General features: G+C 41.2%; 2 protein-coding genes across 2 annotated transcripts; one reads left to right on the forward strand and one right to left on the reverse strand.

Annotated features, from left to right (window-relative positions):
* Window positions 1-260: 260 nt before the first annotated feature.
* Window positions 261-14,058, reverse strand: LOC119724981. Its single transcript, XM_038196339.1, has 15 exons — window positions 10,818-14,058; window positions 9,796-9,950; window positions 9,402-9,483; window positions 8,990-9,059; window positions 7,628-7,772; window positions 7,001-7,214; window positions 6,500-6,667; window positions 5,900-5,996; window positions 5,027-5,300; window positions 4,460-4,539; window positions 4,020-4,130; window positions 3,659-3,815; window positions 2,815-2,998; window positions 2,447-2,589; window positions 261-2,217 (listed from the first exon to the last, which is right to left on the reverse strand). The coding sequence occupies exons 1-15, from the start codon at window positions 12,934-12,936 to the stop codon at window positions 2,086-2,088; spliced, it is 4,131 nt and encodes a 1,376-aa protein (XP_038052267.1). The 5' UTR covers window positions 12,937-14,058; the 3' UTR covers window positions 261-2,085.
* Window positions 14,059-14,559: 501 nt separating this feature from the next.
* LOC119725208 (neuromedin-U receptor 2-like) lies at window positions 14,560-17,412 on the forward strand. The gene is made up of 2 exons (XM_038196571.1): window positions 14,560-14,833; window positions 16,374-17,412. Exons 1-2 carry the CDS (start codon window positions 14,560-14,562, stop codon window positions 17,198-17,200), a joined length of 1,101 nt encoding a protein of 366 aa, XP_038052499.1. The 3' UTR covers window positions 17,201-17,412.
* The last annotated feature ends 637 nt before the right edge of the window (window positions 17,413-18,049 follow it).

Genomic DNA, 18,049 nt, shown 5'->3' on the forward strand with positions numbered 1-18,049 from the left:
AATGTAGTAGCTTGCTACGCACCCAGTGAATTATGGATCTGTATTATTTGCTGAACAATCACTATTTTTTTATTTTGTAAAATATGATGTTGCTCTTTGAGTTGATGTCATTGAGGCTGTGTAGTATGTACATTATTTTTGAAATCATTCCAATGAACAGTCAGTACATGTACATGTTAAACTGAAAACATGTGTAATTCTTTGCCCCCTGAATAGTCTATCCAGATGTTTAAAAAATAAAAACACAAAAATTGGCACAATTTCCGTGTATACACTTACACACGTGTACTGCCATTTATAAATGTAAATACTTGTGTATGTACATATGTTAGGATAGAAAAGATGCACTGTACTTAAACTTGTTAACTTTAACAGTCAATGTTGAAAGTTCTAAGCATCCCCAGATTTCAATTTTATCACATTCTTATATTTACATGGTATTTTTCATAATCTCTCGCCATCTCATTTCCACCATTTTTCTCAACCATAGAAAGTTCACTTGGGAGGAGTTTGCAAAACCATTCTACCAAGAATGTTTTAATGAATATGAAAAATTAAGACAGCTGAAAGGGTTTTAAACCACATAAAACGTTTGTGTTGTACCCATGGGAAAGGTTGTAGAGCATGTGTATGTAGCTTATGTGCAATATGTACGTATTATCTGCATGAAAATAAACAAAGGACAATGTACATGAACACAGTCTTGTAACATCTGAGTGTTTGAAATGTGTCTAGTTAAAAACCAAGCAGACGAGAGAAGGTGACAAAAATGTTGTTGGAAACTTACTTTTCAGGTCGCTCATAAAGCTCACGAGATGGTTAATTCAATTGGGAACTTAAAATTGATTTTTAAAAATGAAAAGATAATAATTACAAAATGTTTTGGAGATGGGCATTATTTCTAAAATTGGAACATTTCTATTTGACGCGAGTACATGCGAGGCATATATCTGCACACTGTAATGTCAAAACAAAATACCCCAAAACAGGAGAAATTTAACAAATGGAAGAATACTTATGCAGTAATGAAGAGTTAAATGAAGGCAAAATACGGAATGCCAATCTTATCTAATTTTCTACAATATGAACCATTAACGATCATGTACCTGCCAGAGAGTTAGTGACTGGTGGGTACCGTCTCAACATCTACCACAACAAAATGGCCATAACTCGATTACTGTAATACATTTTCAATGGCACTAACCGTGAGTGCAAATGTACATTTTGTATTACACAAAAATAACGACACCTTATAATATAAAGTGAGCTGAGCTTATTAAGCATACAGTAATGAGGATAATAACTTGCCAAAATAATGTGCTAAAGTCACCAAATACCAGCAATATACCTACATATATACCTACATTCATATACCTACTCAAATACCGTCACTAAAACATACAAAATTATAGAAAAGGTTTTGAAATTAAGCTCACCTAATGTATGAAAAGGTTCCTTCAGAAGCCATATAGGCGAGGGCTCATGTAGCTGCACAGTAATAGCAACGTGATGCAACGGAAGAACAAGTATTGTGGCTGAACTCAAGAAAGAACAACGGTCTACAACATGCTACTTTTACGACGGTGTGCAGGAATGACTGTCTTGAATTTCGCGCTGCACCACGCCCGCACTCGTTGTGCGGACGACAACCCAAACATTCGCGCGCCCTCTTTTGAAGGAAATAGGCTACCACGCATTAAGTAAAATTATATGGAACAAAACCGCACTCGTTTTCCGGATGATAACTCAAAAGTAGTCACATTGAATCGAAATGTCGTATATAATATATTAGTGATATGTAACAAAATTCTGTTGAATATCGGGGGAAATTGTCAAATAATAAAAATGATATAACAATACCAATGTAGTGAGTGTGTTAAGCGCAAAAAATACAAGGCGAATTTAAGTCCACTTTCATAACATAAAAATAGCACACTCGGTTTTCAATAGTACGAGCACTACACCACTAACACTGCAACTTGTATGTCTAAAAATAATAGGTAATGTAAATCCCTACAAATCTTCAATAACGCTCGAGGCGCATTATTTCCATCTCTGACGAACTGTTTGTCCGCGCTCCGTGTGTTAATTCTTCTTGCCTCTCGCCCCTCCGCCGAGTAGAGCTTTCTCTAGCCCCATGACCGGGCCTTCCACGCCGATGGACAGTACGAAGGCCGCCGCGTAGGCAAACACCGTGTTGGAAATGAACATGGAAGCCTGTCAGGAAATTGGGTATAAGTTAAAAGTCAGCAAGTTATCTTTTGCTGTTAAAAGACTAAGGACACATTAGGTTAATGGACGTAGCTGTTGCCCAATGGAACTCATTTTTGATACTGCGCAGGGTTAAAAAAATAATAATAATAATAAGCAATGAAATTTAAATACAAATGTGCTTCAAGAGTTGTTTAAAGTAGTTGTTTGATTCTGCTCAGGAATGGTTACTTACATATTGGATGTAGGTGAAGTGATATTGGGACTTGGCGGTTGTGTAGAAGGAATACATGAGAATCGGATGAAGCAGATATGCACCAAAGGTGATGCGACTCAACGGTGCCCAGAAGCCCCAGCTCAGGAGGGCGTTGATGGGGCCTACAAGGTGGGGTAAAACGGTCACATTAACAAGCTGTAGGTTACGAGAATCTTTAAAATCCTAGGTTGAGCTGAGGAGGACTCGCTTTCCCAATTTTTGATCTTGCCTAAAATCTAATATAAAAATCTCATGTAGATCTTTGAAATGGAATCACAGAAGTTCTCATCATTTGTTCTTATCATCGGGTAGAAGAAGAAGGACGTGATACCATTGCCAACGCTTACCTCCGTAGCCTGTGACGCATGCAAATGCCACCCAGCCCACGGCCATAACAAATGCTGCTCGACTGAAAACAGTATACATCACCGCAGCATACTGCGGTATGAGCTCTCCATTGCTACGATATGGTCCATAAATGATAGCTAGGCCCACTCCAACGGCTACAACCCACATGGTGACATTAATCCACTAAAAATTAAAAACAATACACAGGAAAGCATTGGATTGATTTTAAAGATCTTTAGAACGTATTAGAGTATAGGTATGAGGTTTAGGTTTGGTTGGATTATGGTAAGGCCTCATTGTGTAAAAGGGCTGAATGAAGCAAGGCTATGAGTTTGAATTCATGACTTTTTCAGGCCAAGTTTTACGTGATATTGGGCTGATCAAGTAATCGGTGAGAAAATTGTTTAATTCAAGTGTTAATGGCGGTCGAATGGCTAGGTCATGACTGTGTTTGGTTGCGTAAGGATGAATTACATTGAATGTGATTGTTTCAGGTTGGGGTGATTTGGTTGGTTGACTTGGGCTTGCTTTGCGCCAGATTCGGTTGGATATGTTTTTTTTTAAATTGTGTAGGGTTAATTCGTAGTTTGATATGCCTTTGGTTGGGTTGGGTTGGGTTGGGTTGGGTTGGGTTGGGTTGGGTTGGGTTGGGCTGGGTTGGGTTGGGTTGGGCTGGGTTGGGCTTGGCTGGGTTGGGCTGGGTTAAGCCGGGCTGGGCTGGGTTGGGCCAGGTTGGGTGGTGTTGAGCTATGTGGGGTATGATGGTGGAGTTGGTGTTGCTACTTGATTAGGTAAGGTTAACCCTGAGGTTTGGTGGAGTGGTAGCATAAGTAACTCTCTCACCTTGCTCATCTTGAAGGGTTGCCCATTCAGTTTGTAGAAGACGTACCCAAACACCATGCCCACCAAATAAGCAGGAATACGGCAGTAAGGCTTGCTGTATATGATGTCCGGATTGCCATTCCCATAGTCTATGATTGTGTTGTTGTTGCTATAAGGTCTACGGGCAAAACGAATTACAAAACGAATTACAAATGCGTAGAACGAGCGGATTTTTTTTCCATTACTTTTAATTGGAAGGCATGTTTGCCTATCGGTGATTTTACTAGAACGCAAATGGACCCGTCATTTGTGCTGACGAATAATATTTGGAGTTTAACTAAGCAATCCAGGCAAAACTTAAAGTTATTTGAATCACACTTACGGGTTGAGGCCTACACCAAGAGTTACCCCGTACTTGGTAGCTATGTATGCAGTGATGCCGAATGAGGCAAGACACAGTGCAACGATCAGTCCAAGGCCCAGCTTGGAGTACCTGCAGAAAATGTTATCAGCGAGTCATTACAGTTTAACATTCAGATTAGAGATATCAAACGGATCTGTTTTGTCCTAATAACAATCAGTTATAGGATCCATTAAGTTGCGTGTTAAATCGCAATTCTACGTTCATGGTTTTTCCGAGCTGCGTACGTATCCCGTAACCGCACCATTTCAAATGGTCCGGACTGTCCCGTCTAAATTTTTAGTTGCAGTTAGCAGATCCTATAAAGGCTAATCAATTTTGGAAGTTTTCGTGACTGATGTCAATGAAGCAGTAGATTTTCTTCGTGCGAAGATTATTATCAGTAGTCTAATTATACTCACTTGTACAACAGGTAGATGATGATGGGGCTAATGACGAAGAACTGCATATCATTCGCCAGATACCACGACCAACCCATACACTATACAAATCATAACCAAATGCATGCTCATAAAATCACCAGAGGTAAAACAAATAAATGTTCACGTTTAATAGAAGTACGTTATTATCGCACTCCCTGAACTGAATTATGTGATCAGTCAAGAAAACACTCGCAAGGCACTGTTTTATATTTGAATATATCACTTTCATGACAGGGTAGTAATGTGCCAGGGATTTGACTCAATGATAATTATTTATAGTTGATAGTTGATTGGATGGAACGCAAACATCGCTGACCTCATATGTACACTCGCAAGTGCTGAAATAGGGCTTACGTACATCGATAATTGAAGGTACTATGGTCGGTCTAAAACGCACAAACTCTATAGTAACACTCCCACTTTTGCATGAAATGTAAACGGGAATAAAGCTAAGCCGCACAACAACGTCTGCTTTCCTGCACGAAGTTCATAATAGTCAATCCTTACTTCTTCTAACACAATAAACGACACGTTTGGAGGTATTACCTGCTGACCAAGTTGGCCGGGAAACGGATACAAGTTGTTGATATAGAGTAAGTTGGTCCACCATCGTTCCCTGCACATATTAGCCGCCGATTCGAACAGGTCTATCTTGCCTGGACCCTCACCAAAATGAACGATCAAAGTTGTCCAGACGGCGATGCAGATCATGTAGGCCGGAGTGATACGGATGAAGCGATGGAGGTAGAAGAGAAACCAGTTCAGTCTACCGTTGGCTTTCTGGAGATGCTTCAATGTCAAGTACGTCAGAAGGAGACCGCTGCGGTATGAAATTTGGGAAGAAAATCACTCTTGCTGTCGGAATTCATCATAAGGGATCTTCAAACATTATGTGTTATCTTCAATCTGCAAATTCTACAGATCGCAATCGAACCAGACAAACAGGGGCTTTCAAATATAATGTCATCACTTCAAAATAGGACTGTTATCGTCACCCTCTTTTATACCCAAAGACAATGCCAGAATTGAACCTCCTTGATCCGTTGACACAAGAAGTACACCAGATGTCAATACATCCAAAAGTGGGATAGATCCATCAACATAAGAAACCTCACCGCAAAAGCACATCCCATTACCTAAATTGGAACTTGCACACGACCCGACAAACCAACGTATGCGACAATCAGAAGATGGTGTTTGTACGTGGCCGAACAGATACAGATATGAGATGAACAATACCAGAGGAAATCTTTGTCTCGGTTGATTTGAGTATAGCTTGACGACTATAGGCACTGGATGTCTTGTGTTGGACTTGTGATGGACACGACTTCAATACATGAACTTGAAGAAGATAATAAAGATATAAATCGAGTTGTAAAGAGTGTTTTTTCAATAAGATTTTCTTAACTATCACTTTACCTGAGGAAGAAGAATGTATCCACGGACACAGTGGAGTAAATGATAGCGGAGAACCAGAATGATTGGTAGAGCTCCATACCCGTGTAGCGAGGATCATCTATGAAATGAACAGGGAATTGTTTACTTTGACCCAGGTTTTCTTCCCTTCCACCTCAAACATGGACCCTTTGCCTTCTCTATTCAGACTCGAGTTTATACCTCGCAAAGAAGTAAACGATTTATCTGTTGAGTCAGAGCACTGAGTACAGCAAAGATACGAATACGAGGAGGAAAAATGCTTAACAATTTGACACAACAGCAGAAATCGCCCTGAGCACAAGCGAAGCCCGTGAAATACTTGTAAGTTTAGACAACCTGACGTACAATATTTTAGAAAAACTGTATTTTTTTATTAACCGATAAGCGCCGCAAAATTGGTTCCTTATATCAAGCTACCCTTAAAGCGGTGTGGAACTGGTTTAAACAAACCGTTACCAATTATGTAATTGAAACGTGTTTTAGATATTGTTCTGCAACAAAGAATTAGGTAGGTCTACATCCTACATTTTGATGTTTCTCATTAAAATCTATTGATGATTAATTTCTAATAATGTGAACTACCTAAGAACGGCGTTATGAAATAGATGGAGTGCCCCAGAATAATCCACCACATGCTGATGACGCGGATGCCGTTCAAAACGCCCAGGTTTCCAGCCGTTTCCTTGGTGTTCAAGATCTTCGAGCCGTTGTGCAATGCCGAGAACCCCATCATGATAGCATCCAGAAAACCTGTAGGAAACAAACAAACGGCGTTACGGAGTCTAGGATGAAGACATAATGGCTGACTAGATTCAACCTCGTTCCCAGGGTGTCGACTGTCCAGCAGTACGCACCGTGCACCTGCTCTTGCTATTTGAAACGAGGCTGATATAAAAAGGAAATCCTTGGGACCAGTTTGGTCTAGATTGTAGTTACTATACAAAGGATGTGTGTAAGTTAGTTGCAGAATGATAATATTGGGATCCGAAAACTCATAATTTTCATCTCAAATTCTGGCGGTTTGATGCGGATTTTTAACATTTTGTTTGATGCTTACCTAAATTGAAACAAAAAATAACTCACCCATTTTCTTAACCTTTTTCTTGCTGGCTCTAATCGTGCATGTGCAGCCATGCGCGTGCGCAGTAGGCTTGGTGTGCTCTGCGGCCTCTTGAGCGTCCTCTACGTCGACGAACCCACCGTTGGTATAATGTGGAATGCTGCCGTTGTTTTCCACGTCATCTTTCCCCGTCCAATAGACGGTTCTGATGATTCCATTCCCATACTCATTTTCTTTCTGTAAAAGAACGATATCACAGCAATACATGAGAATTAGGGACCATTATGGAAATGATGTGCGCACGGGAGGTGTGTACGGCGCCTATTATTGCATCATTTGGCGTTCATGTCCAAATCAAGTTCTGTGTTTTGTGATTTTTTTTAAGAATCTTTATTATGTTCGCAATCCGCAGTAATACTTTTGTCCGCCAGTGCAGGAAAAGAAAAGAAACGGAAATGGAAGGAAACAAATTGGCTAAAAAAAAATCCCAAATCAGGAGGAAAAATGTGCCCTCGTAAAATACCATCTAACAAAAGCAAAGGCGTACGTATCTGTACCTTCTTGTTATACAACGAGGTGTCTATGTTAAGACGCAGAAACGACTTCTTTCTGTGTCCTAACACGACAAAGTTTGATTCGAATGCACACACCTGTTTCATAGTTTTGTTAGTGTCTTCTTCCATCTTCTCAATTTTGTCCTTGGTTTTGGTGATGTTGGCCTGGATTCGTCTTCGGACTATAACGTGATACACGGTGCCTATGGTAACCAATAGGAGAAAGACCCCCAAGATGCACCTGCGAATAGAGTCAAGTACGTCAGTTTGTACCGGTGTGGTGTCAATGTTGAGTACTGTGTGACAGTTTTATGTTGAAGTCAAAGATTATTTTAATGCTGGGAGGGGGGGGGGGTAGTCTGGGTATCATCCGTTATTTAATAGAGCCCACACGTACGCTCCGCAACAACGTCTGATCATGGGCGTTGCCAGTTTTTTCTAGGGGGGGAGCTCTAAAATGACTTGCCCATCCCACCCCATTGACACCACAGCGAACGTCCATGTTATAACACTTTAATGGTGCTATATATGATTTTAAACAAACGTTGTGAATACACAACGGCCTGATCCATTCGGCCCGCCCATCACGTGTTGACTTAGTGTTTTATAACCGAGATTGCGCACATGCTCCCCCTCCCCCCTACGACTGACCAATGTTAATGATTCACATAATGGAAAATTCCATTAGGTTCCCGTAACTAAATAACGTCATCAAGAAATATTGCAAGTCTTGAGTTAATCGCTCGGAGCATTTGCTCGTATTGGCTTGTTTACAACAATGTCTGATCCAGAGCCCCCCCCCCCCCCGAAGTCTTGGATCTCACGTTTTGGACAATACCGAACCTGCCACTGCAAATAGAGGTGGCACAAAAGAGCAAACCATTGGAATATGCGCTGTCATGGTTTACTTTGCATCATTTAAAGCCTTTGTTCATCCACAAATATTGATCTTAAGTCGTCATGGAGAGGCTGTCCGCACCATGTTGGGTCCACAGTAAAGTGAAAGTAAAGCGCTTCACAGACTGTGCGCCCAAAAAGTAAACACTTTAACTGCAAACATTGGATCACGATGGGCTTGGGAATCTAATTTGGAGAAACAACAAAATATATTCCTTCCACCGTGTGTCATTGTACAACCAACAAAATCAGAAGCATATTTGAAGGTGTTGTTCATCACGAAATCGTCTTGAATATTTAAAAATAAGACCTGAAGGTTGGCAAGATGGACAACCAATGGTGTTTTAGGTTTGCAGTAGCATCATGTAGTCAATCTCTTTGGTGACATGTGTGTTTCTGAAAACATCAGTGAGGCGTTCTGGCAAAATGAAACGGACCTGCGCACAGGCCGAAGTGGAGGGGAAAACAGAACGGGTTTCAGTTTTTTTTTTTATAAGGGCGCTGTCATAACAAAATTCAAATGAATAAAGAAATTGAAACGAAACGAGGCTTTTTACTTACAACGTTACAATGGCTCCTGTCTTCCAGGGGTAAGGGACGACACAACTGAACTCGGCACTTGACCCGATTTCTACGAATGCAAATACAAGATCCCTTCAGTTTAAAAAAAATCTCTTGCGATTTTTAGCGTAGCAACCACAGACGAAAAATGTTCAATTTGAAGTTCACTTTCCACATAAAAAATGATAGCAAGGTCGTCCCCGCTTTTTTATTTTTAGAGAGAGCGCAAGACGTCCTAAATCGGCCGTAAAAACAAAACATTTAATTTCAAAATTCGTTAGGAGTAAAAACAATTCCAATTTATGATTAGCCCAGGGTATAAACAAACGAATTAAAGAAAATTTCGACGATGGGATAGTGCAGTGGGTTCGGGTTTCTTCAGAATTTTATTCTTCAGTTGGTCCTTTCCTACCTGGAATACTTTGGACGATTTCCTTGAGATCGGCTTCGGTGCAGCTGGAGGGCACGCACAGGCCCACGGTGAGCGTTGCGACCTGCAGATAAAGTACCAATGTTACGTGTCACACAGATGCACATGAATAAACCTGTAAGTCTCGGTAATTCTCCCACATTGTCGGTTTCTAACGGATGTCTGATTGGAAAAAACATGCGGTAAAATGTACCGCACAACGGCTGTTATGGAACAAAGAGGTCTGGTAGAGATATTGTTCTTTTCGGGTTTTTATTTCAATTTAAATCATCTCTGCATAAGATGACGTGGCTGAAACCTGATAGGTCAATTTTGATTAAGACTTTTAATGTGATTCTCTGTTTGGGTGGCGAAAACAATACACTCTGATACATACCGAGGCCCAGTAATTGAGGCTACAGTACTTTGTGTTGAATGGAGCGTCTGGGTTCCAGACATTCACTGCCTGACATTGCTCAAAATTGCCCAGACTGGCTGCATTGTACGTCGTCAGCACCTTCAGATTTAGAATGTCTCCGTTTGATAGCCACACTGTTAAGAAAATAAAATATTCAGTTATTTCTTTCATGTTTTTCGGACGCTTTAGATGTCTTTTGTGACGACAAAATGCTCCGTCCAATAGGCCATGTAGAATTTCAATACATTGTTACATCAGAATATTGTGATTATTTGGTTTTGTTTACAAATAAGAATTTCAACACCAAGTCTCGAGATCAACTGAAGTGAGTATAGGTTAATTCGAAATGCGATCCAATTTGGAAAGTCCTTTTGAGGTTAACGTCTGTTTTGTTGGAACAAAAACGGTACTAATTGGAAAAAGCCTGAAAACATCAAATGACCAATATGTTAATGTTGGTTTTGCTTGCACTCTTCCGAACGATAACTTCTACATCAAAAACAATTTTCAAAAGTTTTAACACACTCACAAATTTATGATGTTCCACGTATTGACAATAATAATATGGTTATATTTTTTGGTACCATGACAACAAAATGGCTGTTCTTGCTTTCATTATTGCCTATGTGAAAATTGTTATAAAAGAAATGTTCATGACGACATAAATTGCCGATTGTTAACAAGAAACGGCTCGTAAAACGCAAATTTGATATGAATTAATATTAGAAGTAATGCACTAAAAGAAATATTACGGGTGTATCTCTTTGTGAAAATGTTCGTTTGTTTTAAAATTGATTAGGGCCAGCTCGGCCACAGTTTTCCCAATCAATACAAGAATTATTGGGTGAGTAAGCCTACCATCGCTGAAATCTTTCCATCATGAAAAGCTTCGAATCCTATTATGGATTTTCACATCTTTATATCGTGAATACAAGACTAGATAAGTGGATCCATGAGTTCAGATATGCGTTCAAATTGAAGGAAAATGTGAGGCTACTCACTTTGGCTCGCGTATGGCTGGCCGTTGCCTATGTCGGTCAGAAACTGCAGAGTGTTGTTCGCGCAGACCGTGGAGACATTTTGGAGAACATTGTCTTGGAGATACCTCGCGAGCACATTTTGGGCGGCCATCGTCAAGCCCTGCAAGTCTAACTCCTCGGGTACTAAGCCGAGATCCACAAGGAGTTGCCGTACGTCTTCAAGAGTCGTCGAGTTTTCTGAGAACAAGTCAAGTCCCGCGGCCGAGCTGTTGGAAACGAGAAGAGCTTGGAGTTGTTGGGACAAGTCGTTCAGCGAGACAGAAGCTAGTGTCTCAGCTACTTGCTCTACGAGGGCGTCAGGAACTGGTGCGTCCCCGAGCAGCTGACGGATAAGTTGCTCTATGATAGCAGCCTGGACTTGATCGCTTCCGTTATCTGGAGATGATAAAAGTTCTCCGAGAATCTGGGTTAAACTGTCGAGCAAGCCCGAGGCCACAAGTTGGTCTATGACCTCGTCCGGGACACCCGCGTCTCTGAGCAGCTGACGGACAACCTGTTCTATGATAACGGCCTGGACTTGATCGCTTCCGTTATCTGGAGATGATAAAATCTCCCCGAGTGTCTGGGTTAAACTGTCGAGCAAGCCCGAGGCCACAAGTTGGTCTATGACCTCGTCCGGGACACCCGCGTCTCTGAGCAGCTGACGGACAACCTGTTCTATGATCACGGCCTGAACTTGATCGCTTCCACTATCCGGAGATGATGAAATCTCCGCGAGTGCCTGGGTTAAACTTTCGAGCAAGCCCGAGGCCACAAGTTGGTCTATGACCTCGTCCGGGACACCCGCGTCGCTTAGCAGCTGACGGACAACCTGTTCTATGATCAAGGCCTGGACTTGATCGCTTCCGTTGTCTGGAGATGATAAAATCTCCCCGAGTGTCTGGGTTAAACTTTCGAGCAAGCCCGAGGCCACAAGTTGGTCTATGACCTCGTCCGGGACACCCGCGTCACTTAGCAGCTGACGGACAACCTGTTCTATGATCAAGGCCTGGACTTGATCGCTTCCGTTGTCTGGAGATGATAAAATCTCCCCGAGTGTCTGGGTTAAACTTTCGAGCAAGCCCGAGGCCACAAGTTGGTCTATGACCTCGTCCGGGACACCCGCGTCGCTTAGCAGCTGACGGACAACCTGTTCTATGATCACGGCCTGAACTTGATCGCTTCCACTATCTGGAGATGATAAAATCTCCCCGAGTGTCTGGGTTAAACTTTCGAGCAAGCCCGAGGCCACAAGTTGGTCTATGACCTCGTCCGGGACACCCGCGTCGCTTAGCAGCTGACGGACAACTTGTTCGATAATCGCTGCTTGGACCGGATTGCTTCCGTTAGTTGGGGAAGCAAGAATATCTTGGAGCGGTTGGATCAGACTGTCCAGTGAGGTGGAAGCTAGCAGATTGGCTAGCTGCTCTACGACCTCGTCTGAGACTTGTGCGTCTCCGAGCAGCTGACGGATAACTTGTTCGATGATCGCAGCCTGGACTTGATTGCTTCCATTGATCGGGGAAGATAGAAGATCCTGAAGTGGTTGCATCAAACTGTCCAGCGAACCAGAGGCTACGAGTTGGGCTAACTGCTGTACTACTTCGTCCGGGACGTCGTCTCCGAGCAGCTGACGGATATATTGCTCTATGATTGCGGCTTGGACTTCTTCGCCAAGCAAATCCTGAAATTGCTGCAGCGGTTCATCACCAACGGCAGGCGAATCCGTAGCCGCCTCATCTCCATCCACCAAAAGTTGACGGATGAGTTCTTCGATGCTCCCGTCCTGTGCTAGGTCGATACCTGGAAACAGGTCCTGGAGTTGCTGGAAGAAATCACTTGGTGTCTCGGTGGCTGTCACCCCAAGGGAAGAATCCTCTCCCTGCCCCCTGCATAGCTGTGGAGTAAGGACTCCGACGAGCAGGAAAACGATCAGAAAAGGTCGAGCCATGGTTGAGCTAGAACTTGCTTCACTTTCTAGCAGAATGATTCTCATAGTGGGAGACTCGGGTCTTATATCCAAATCTATTTGCGGAGATCTTTGCAGAGAAGTCCATTCTATGTTTGTGTGCCGTCTTAGAAAAAGCCTTTCAACAAACATCAGAGATCATGCAGCCTTTGCTTCTTCTTATATAGTTTTTTTTTAACTAAGGAATTGCCGTGGACATTATTTGTACAAGTTAGTTGCTTTACATCACGAACAGTTGGTTTTGCCCTGTCACCGACATAAGTGCTGTGCTAGTCTTGGTTAAACACGCCGACCAACGTGCACTGTTTGTTCCACATAGTAGTAGTGCGCCCTCACACGATATATTTCGGTTCAGAGTAAAATTATTTATAACGTCATCTCAAGGACACTTGAATGTTGAACGACTATCTCTCCCCTGTCTATAAAGTGTCTGGCTTTCCTTGCCATAAGCTCAATACGAATAATTCATGGCAATCATAATCATTTCACATTGTAATGTGCATTAAGCAACGCTTTCAACCGAGTCGCAGTGTTATAAATTAAATGCATGTTCAACATTAAAGGGCCGTACAATTTAAACACACTCAAATTAAAAGGGATCATGACATGAAATTTACACAGGATCATCATGAAATATTCATTCCTCACAAAGGTGTGAAACTCTTTCTGGTGAAAATGTTTGTGAAGTGCACTTTTTGATGTACCGTCCTTTTCGTCACAACTGAAGGCGCTGTTGCTGTGACGACAGTGAGGCATACATTAAAGTTCAAAGGGCTTTCTGTTCAAATATAGAACCAAAACAAAATACAGAAACAGTTTTCATAATGTTTTCTCATAAAATTGCTTTGCACTGTAACAGCAATGAATTACCAAAAACAGAAAACATTATACAGCGAAAAAAATCCGAAATTCTGGAAACATTTGTTACTGAAGCAGTTTTTGTAACACGGAAGTTTGTGCTTTATTATGACAGCACAGCATCGAAACTATACATTGAAAATGGTAATACGAAGACTGAAGTGAAGGTAAAAAAAAGACACGTCATGGGTGCATTTTCAACGATTTAATTAAAAAACAGATTTGTTTTCTTGTTCCCCAGCCCAGGCGCACCTTTGAATATATGTAAATTAGAAAAAGTACCCTTTGTTAACTAGTGGTTGATTTGTGAAGCGGCACCCGGCGTACTGATGTCGGTCCAACCATCTTAGTAGCGCTCTTTCGTTTTGGACGGTTTCATGACGGTTCGTGACAGCTCGTCATGACGGTCGTCCTGGCAAATCATAGTCTTCGCTAAAACGAACAGAGGAGCCAGTTGATTGACAAAATTTTATTGATCACGCCCCTTCGTTTCAGCGAGTATTGTGATTGGACAGGACGACCGTTATGACGAGCTGTCATGACGAACCGTCATGATTAACCGTCCAAAACGAAAGAACGCTAGTAGGAAAGCTGACGGCTGGTTGTCAGCTGCGCATGGGAAATATATACGCACCGTGAGCTAGCGCACGGCTTTTGATAAAAAGCTTTACGGCCATTCTATGTACGCTAGTAGTCAAATCTTGTGGTGACTAGTGTGATCATGCACATTGCGTTTGGGGAAAGTTAGTTGAATTAAATAACCATATTTCTTGCTCGATATCGGTCTATATTGGTGGTGTGGTAGCAGATAACACAGATAGTTCACATTGAGTCTCGCAGGCAGTTACGTTAAATTGCATCATGGAGCAGAATATTTTCCAACTCGAATTGTACAATATGAATGCGTCTAACGACGATGAGCCAGGGAACTTCTGTTCGATACCAGACGCACCGATTCTCGATCTCTCGGATCCCAGTATCGCAGCTCGCTATGAGTACGACTCGGTTCAGAGCGCCCTTGTCACGATCGTCTACCCATGCATCTGCCTATTCGGTATTCTGACTAACTCGATATTTCTGCTGACGGTTATTCGGGTACCGTACATGAAGAGCATAACCAACATCTATCTGAGTAATCTGGCAGTATCGGATATCATGTTCCTGTCAACAGGTAATTTGCAAAGCAATGTTAGTTACTAGACACAGACCTATACAATCTGTATCAAAACAAAATGCAAACCAAATATAACGGAATGCCAGACGTAGAATGTGTTACCAACCTAGGTAATATAGGTTTGGTTGGAAATATATGCCTTTCCACTTTAAAATGAGACATCAAACGTCCAATAAATCTGATAATTTTTGACATAGTTAGGCCGAGTAATTTTCTAAGAGAAGTCAAATTGACCATGGAACCAAAGTTTCCATTTTAGGCGTTGGGACAAAGGTAGCCTTATATAATTGCCTCTGTCTGGATATTCGGGTGGCCTACAAAAAAATATTTAGCGAGTAAACTCACTTCTAAACACTTTCTTACTATCATTTTGTAAAAGTGCTAAAAAAAAATTAGCATGAGGTGATAGCAAGGAAATGTTTATAAGTGTGTTTACTCGCTTGTAGACCAGGCACATATCAACAAAGAGGCAATTAGGCTTCCTTATTGTCCCAACCAACGCCTAAAATTTAAAACTTGGTCCCATGGGCAATTTGACCTCTCTTGGAAAATAACTCATAACTCTGTCAAAAATAATCAGATTTGGGCGTTTTTAAAGTTGAAAGGTGCATCTTTCAAACCATTCCAATATTATATATGTTGGTTACACATTCTGCGTCTGGCATTCTGTAACATTTTGCTTGCATTTATTTATACACACTTTATACACGTAGTATATCAATATATTGCATGTAGTTTTTCACAAATTGCTGCAAATTAATTCGATGCTTATTTTCTATTGTTTAAACTCTGGCTCAGCACTGTACAAAAAAGATGCATTGCATGTAAAAAAAATTCTCAATAGAAATACAACAAAAGACCAAGCAATGTAGGATGTACAGCGCTACGAAATTACGTTTGAACAAAAATGAAACAACACTAACTTGTTCTATGGAAAACGTGGCCTACCCGTACAACTGCGGATATAGAAAGATGTCGTACATGCGCCTGCAGTAAAAAGAGACATTACATTCTCATTTGGGGACGAGTGTACCTCATTGACTCCCATTAAAATCAACTGATGAGGAAACTAATCGCACTAGAAGTACTCCTTCCTGAAATAAATTGCATCCATTAAAGGACACAGGAGACCAGAATTAAACGAAGGATATCACTAGCGATGGGGCATTACTGATTAACGTGCATTCATTACCATAAGGGAACGTGCGTGTTCAAAATGCAAACATATTTGCTAATATCCTTTCTGTAGAAGATTGCTGGAATACATTACTTGTTTTGAAACGTTTTAGCACAATGTTACGTGTTAATTCGTTTTACGTTTCAGCTCTATCAATACTGAACACGAAAATCCGTGATCTTGTTTGTTTTAATCATACAAGTTACTCGTTCACTGCACATACTATTTAGTAGCCCCGCTAAGCTTGTTGGTCCATGTATAATTATTTTGCCTCGCTATGATTTTCAAGATAGCGTGCCCGGCCTGATACAGGTCAAATGAAAGACAACCTATTATAGTGTTTTTAATCTTGTCAACTTTCTTTTCTCACAGGTGCCGGCTTGAGCCTGTGGAAGTACCTATCGAAACCAGTAACTACTGATTTTTCTATATTTGGTGGAGTCCTCGGCTGTTTAATCACGCAAGCGCTAAACTCGACACCGTTTTTTGCTTCAACATTACTTGTAACAGTCGTGGCGGTAGAAAGATACCTTGCCATCTGCCGACCAATTGAACACCGGAAAATCAACTCTAGAGGGCGCGCTTTTACCCTTATCGCAGCCACTTGGGCGGCTGCTTTTTGCTGCGAAGCGTTTCTCCTCCCGTCCTATTCTGTTTACACCTCTAGTTGCGTCATGTGGCCTGACGACCACTATTTCAAGGAATTCCCCAGAACCATCGGAAGTTGTTTCACCCCGGCGCTCTGGACAAAGGTACTGGCAGCTTTTGTTCTTACTGTACCCATAGTTTTCGCTTTCATCTTCACTTTCGTGCTATACTTTCTGATAGTACGAAAACTGGGCAAGCGGATTGGTAAGCGGGCACCCAGCGAGCAGTCTTCGAATCGCGCGAAGTCTCGTCGCACGAGAAATCACGTGGCTAAGATGCTGATTATCGCTGGTACCGTATTCTACATCCTCCTGACTCCTCGCACAATAGTGATCCTTTATTACTATATAAAGTTTTTCGCTGGTACCACGGGGCTTCCCCCGGGTGTAGAGTTTATACTAGTCACTTCAACCAACATTCTTCTATATGTTAATTCTGTGACAAATCCTATCATTTATGTATTTTCAAACAAGCGTTACCGAACGGCTGTTATACAAGCATTTTACCCAGGTTCAAAAGTTATCACGGTTTCTCATTAAACAGTTTTCTTATCTCGCAAAATATACGCGGTTGCGAAAAAGAAAAAGTTTTTGTAAAAAGATAAAGGAAAGTATTTGTGATTTTCAAATTGAACAAAAATTCGCAAACAAAGACTAGCGTGGTTTCAACCGTGACATCATGATTGGGCGCCTTGCGTATGTTGTAGAATGATTCGTTTCGAACATAGGACCAGGCAGGGATAGGGTGTTGAATTCATAACATCCACAAACAAAATGCGCATTGTATGACAAGCATGGAATAAGTAATATTACGTCATAACTATCGGTGAGATGAAAGGGGTGCTCAGAAATTAACCACCCACTACTTTCGCTATTTGACACTAAGCAAATTCATTGTTCAAAAATGGCAGCGAATTTGTAATACTAGATAGGCAACATTTGTAAACTGATTAAGTATAGTAACTCAAGTTGTGTTGTATATATAAAATTGTCTTTATGTGTCTTCAATTATGTGCATCACTATCTTTAAAAAAAAATTGTAAAAAAACCCCTAAAAAAACAAAACGAATCTATGGGTAGTCATGCTGAAAATTTACCTTTTGTGTTCAACAAATCCAATGTGTCGAATTATTAACTTTATGCTATCATATGTTTTACTAAGCCAAAAACAAAATGCACTATATTTTCTGTTTCAGGCGTCTGTAACCGTGAGAAAGCATTCTGCTTTGGGTTTCTTTTGCGCACAAACAGCCGGCCTTGCCAGATAAAAAAAATAGACCCCGAAATTGTTATTGAAGAAGTATAGTGTATAGTAGCACAAACATTAGGTTTAAACCTTTGTTCTTATAATTTGTCTATGGTTTAACCAAAGTTGACAATATTATTAAA

This window comes from Patiria miniata, unplaced genomic scaffold, assembly GCF_015706575.1.
Source record: "Patiria miniata isolate m_02_andy unplaced genomic scaffold, ASM1570657v1 HiC_scaffold_18, whole genome shotgun sequence".
Taxonomy (NCBI): Eukaryota; Metazoa; Echinodermata; class Asteroidea; order Valvatida; family Asterinidae; genus Patiria; species Patiria miniata.

Excerpts from the sequence above, each read along its gene's own strand:
- LOC119724981 (XM_038196339.1), bottom strand. The coding sequence starts at position 12,936 with ATGTTTGTTGAAAGGCTTTTTCTAAGACGGCACACAAACATAGAATGG. Across the intron at positions 7,215-7,627 it reads CTAACAAAACTATGAAACAG|AAAGAAAATGAGTATGGGAA; the intron begins GTGTGTGCATTC and ends GTTCTTTTACAG. Across the intron at positions 6,668-7,000 it reads GAAAAAGGTTAAGAAAATGG|GTTTTCTGGATGCTATCATG; the intron begins GTGAGTTATTTT and ends TGTTTCCTACAG.
- LOC119725208 (XM_038196571.1), top strand. The coding sequence starts at position 14,560 with ATGAATGCGTCTAACGACGATGAGCCAGGGAACTTCTGTTCGATACCA. Across the intron at positions 14,834-16,373 it reads TATCATGTTCCTGTCAACAG|CTTTTCTCACAGGTGCCGGC; the intron begins GTAATTTGCAAA and ends CTTGTCAACTTT.